Raw genomic sequence first — 3,503 nt, forward strand, 5'->3', positions numbered from 1 at the left:
GCCCCCCCCCAGGGTGCTCCCACCTCACTGCTTTTTTATTTCCTCTGTGGCTGTACAGGTATAAAGCACTTTTATACTGGTTTTGATGGGGGAAGGGGAGTTGTAACAGCCTTAACTGGGGGGGCTCCGGCTTTTTGTGTCTCAGCAAGGCCATAAAAGCTGCATTGTTGCTGCTGTCAGCTGATAGCTGAGCTCCCTTTAAGTGGGACTCCTGAAGGTTTTCCGTGTCTTTGGGGGGGGGATGAGGGGGGGGGAGCGAAATCTGCTCCAAAGCAAAACCTTTTCACATTTAAATGCCTCTGGCCTGGGCATTGTTTTGGTCTCCCAGCTGGAAATTTAACGGAGGAGTGGAAATCCCCCTCGACTTTATCTGGCTATGAGGAGAATGCGAGCTGAGCCAGCAGATTAACGCCCTTTTGTGTCCCTTTTGCTGCCCCCCCCCCCCCCCCATTGCTTAGAGGGTGCAGCTTCCCCTCGGAAGGTCTGGGAATATTCCCTGGATGCCGATCGAACCAGCTGTCACCCTTCTGCGATTTGGAGGCGGGGGGTGGAGGGGGGTGATTCCGAGCGCAACTCGTTCGGATACGGCGAATTCTTCCAGATCCGTTTCTGAGATGCCAGAGCCCGCGTGCCGAGAGAGGGCCGGGGCTCCGCCAAGCCTTTCCCCATATCCGTATGGGAGCAGGCGGGCTTCATGTCGGCAAGAGTTTCAAACTCCCTCGTTTAATACCTCTGAGGTTTGGAGCCAGTTTTTCCAAAGACTCTGGAGTTTACGCTCAGTAAACCCCATCCTGTCCTAAGCTGCGACACTGAGGGCTATTAGCATTACCTTAAAAATGTTTTAATTAAGAGAGCGGCTCGCTGAGACATCCTCCTGTCAGGTTAAGCTTTGTGGAGACGCGATCCCAAGGGTTTTGCGCCTGGACACTAAAGTCCTTGTGCGAAGAGGAGGGCTATCCTGCTCTCCTCCTGTCTCCCTTCTGTCCCTATGTGAAAAAAGATGATTATTTTCTTCTGCCGTGACCTGGCTCCCGTGCTCGTCCCCGCCGCCGTGCCTAGCTCCCCTTGCCGAGCTAAACAGGGAGGCGATGCGGGGGGGGAAAACGACGCAGGCGAGAGCTGTCCGCTGCAAACGAGTGGCGGCGTGCTGTCCTCCCCGTGATGATGAGGAGGAGAAAGTGCCTTTTGTTTCCCCACCCTTGGTGTCACCATTTGCTTACTGACCTCATCTCAAAAGGGATCCTCATGCCATCGAAGGAGCCTCGTGCCATCAAGACGGGGTTGGGGGAATTGGTGCTGGGTTGCTTTGCTGGGGGAAAGGGGGGGGGGGTTTTTTCTCCCCTGGTGGCAAAGGACCCTCCCCGATCCACGAACTCTCCCCTCGCAGCGCGTGGTTTTCTGCCAGCTGAAGGAAGCCCTGGCCGTCGACTGGAGCGGGGAGAAGGCAAAGGCGGCACTGAAACGCACCACCCCAGATTATTTCCTCCTCCAAGGTAAGTCCCTGCCTTTTAATTCCCACTGCTTTTCCCTGCCAGCAGTGGGAAATTTGGCTTCAGCTGGTCACCGAACCAGGCATGTGCTCCCCTCCGTTTCTCCCAAATTGCCAGCAGCCCCTTGGATGCATGCCGGCACCCCGGAGCCAGCAACGGGGTGACTCTCTCTCTCTCACCCCCTGCTCCCAGTGCTGTTGAAGTTTCGTACGGATAACAGCCGGGATCCTTCCCCCCAAAACTACACCGAGGACTCAAAGCTGTTGCTCCAGATCCGCCACGATGTCCTGGAGTCACTGGGGGTCAGCACTGACCTGCTGCCGGATGAATTCGTCAGGTGCGGTGGGAAGCTGAGGGCATCACCAGGGCCTCATTAGCCATAAATCGCTCCTTTCGCACTGGATCGCTGGGTGCCAGAGAAGCTCTGGCACCTCCCGACACCCGTTTCACCATGAATCTCACCAGGAAGATGATGCCGGTGACCTGAGCCGCTGCCTGCCCCGTATATCCTTGCTTTTCCTCTGGGTCATCCTCACTGGGGATTAACGGCTCAGTGGAGGAGGTTCACTGCCTTCCCTGAGGCCTTTGGTGCCGTGGGCTTGACGCCAGGCCAGGTTCCAGCTCACTCCGCTGGTGGGATCCTGAGCCATCCCAGCTGGCTCTGCTGGGACCTGGGGACCATGCTGGTATAGAGAAATCCCCCCTGCCATCCCCACCAGATGTGTCCTCGCGGTGATGCCAAACCCCAGTGTCAACCCTGGGAGGGTTCCTGGCACATTCACCGGGAACTCCCCATCCCTGCTTGCATGTTGCCACACGCTGCCCACTGGGAATGGCGGGAATGTGCTGTGGAGGGGGGGATGGACAACACAGGGCTGGCATTTTGAGGGGCTTATTTTTAGCAGGGTGGCACGAAGCATGCGAGGGGGGCGTGCCGGCGTTGTGTCCCTGTCACCTCCGGCTCCTTTTTGGGGGAAAACTCAGCGTTTTAGTGAGACCCAGAAGCTTTTTTTGGGGGGCAGACCGCCACTTTTCCAGGTTTTGCCGGTTGAATTTCTTTTTCTTCCTTCCAGCTACTGCTTCTCCGAAATGGCTCCTGTCTGCGCTGTGGTCGGAGGCGTCCTGGGCCAGGAGGTGGTCAAGGTAGTGGTTGTGGTTTTTTGGGGGGGCTGTAGTGATGCTTGGGGGAGGGTGGGGGGTCTGCATGGCACACGCTTTCCCCCCCGCCCCCCCAAAAATCCCGTGTTCCCCCCTGCCCAGGCCCTGTCCCAGCGGGACCCCCCCCACAACAACTTCTTCTTCTTCGACGGCATCAAAGGCAACGGGATCGTGGAATGCCTGGGCCCCAGCTGAGCTCAGGGCAGGTTTGGGGGGGTGTCAAGCCCCCCCCTTTTGGTTTGGGGGGGTTGGGATGGTACCCCCCCCCCTCCCAGCAGTAATGGGCTAAACTTGGGGTGTGGCTGGCACCCTGTTCTTCTGTATGAGTTTTTTTGGGTTAATAAAATCTTATTTCTAAAAAGTGGTTCGTTTTGGGGCTGGAGCTGAACTGTTGCTGGCTGTAGCATGGGGGGGGCAGGGGAGGGTGGGCAGGGAGGGTCCAAGCTAACGCTGGAGCCCCCCCCAACCCCTTGGACTCCCAACCTGTGGACCCTCACTGCTGCAGCCCAAAACCCCACAGCCACCCAACCCCTTCAGCTCCCCAAACCTTGTGGATCCCCCCCGCAAACACTGCAGCCTCACATACTATGGCCTCCCCCAAACCCCACAGAATCCTAATGCTGTGGACCTGGAACCCTGTGGCCTGCCAAACTCCTGCACAACGAAACCCCACAGACCCCTAAATGCTGCACCCCCAACCCCTGTGGACCCCCAAACCCTCCAGCCTCACAGCCCCAAACCTTATGGACCCCCAAACACTGCAGCCCCCCACCCGATGGAACCCCAAACCCTACAGACCCCCCTGAATGCTGTGGACCCTCATACACTGCAGCCCCAAATCCCATGGACCCCCAA

General features: G+C 57.9%; 1 protein-coding gene across 2 annotated transcripts in view; it reads left to right on the top strand.

Annotated features, from left to right (window-relative positions):
- Positions 1 to 2,883, top strand: part of SAE1 (SUMO1 activating enzyme subunit 1) — a 7,729-nt gene extending 4,846 nt beyond the window's left edge. Inside the window, exons 6-9 of one of the 2 annotated variants that reach the window (XM_010567140.1) lie at positions 1,388 to 1,493; positions 1,683 to 1,827; positions 2,564 to 2,633; positions 2,751 to 2,883. In XM_010567140.1, the coding sequence (XP_010565442.1) occupies positions 1,388 to 1,493; positions 1,683 to 1,827; positions 2,564 to 2,633; positions 2,751 to 2,843 (414 nt within the window). In that variant the 3' untranslated portion in view covers positions 2,844 to 2,883. Of the gene's footprint in view, positions 1 to 1,387; positions 1,494 to 1,682; positions 1,892 to 2,563; positions 2,634 to 2,750 lie in introns of those variants that run through there. The other variant, XM_010567141.1, reaches the window with a different exon arrangement.
- Positions 2,884 to 3,503: the final 620 nt, after the last annotated feature.

The sequence above is a fragment of the Haliaeetus leucocephalus genome, unplaced genomic scaffold (genome assembly GCF_000737465.1).
Source record: "Haliaeetus leucocephalus isolate CR32 unplaced genomic scaffold, Haliaeetus_leucocephalus-4.0 Scaffold227, whole genome shotgun sequence".
NCBI lineage: Eukaryota > Metazoa > Chordata > Aves > Accipitriformes > Accipitridae > Haliaeetus > Haliaeetus leucocephalus.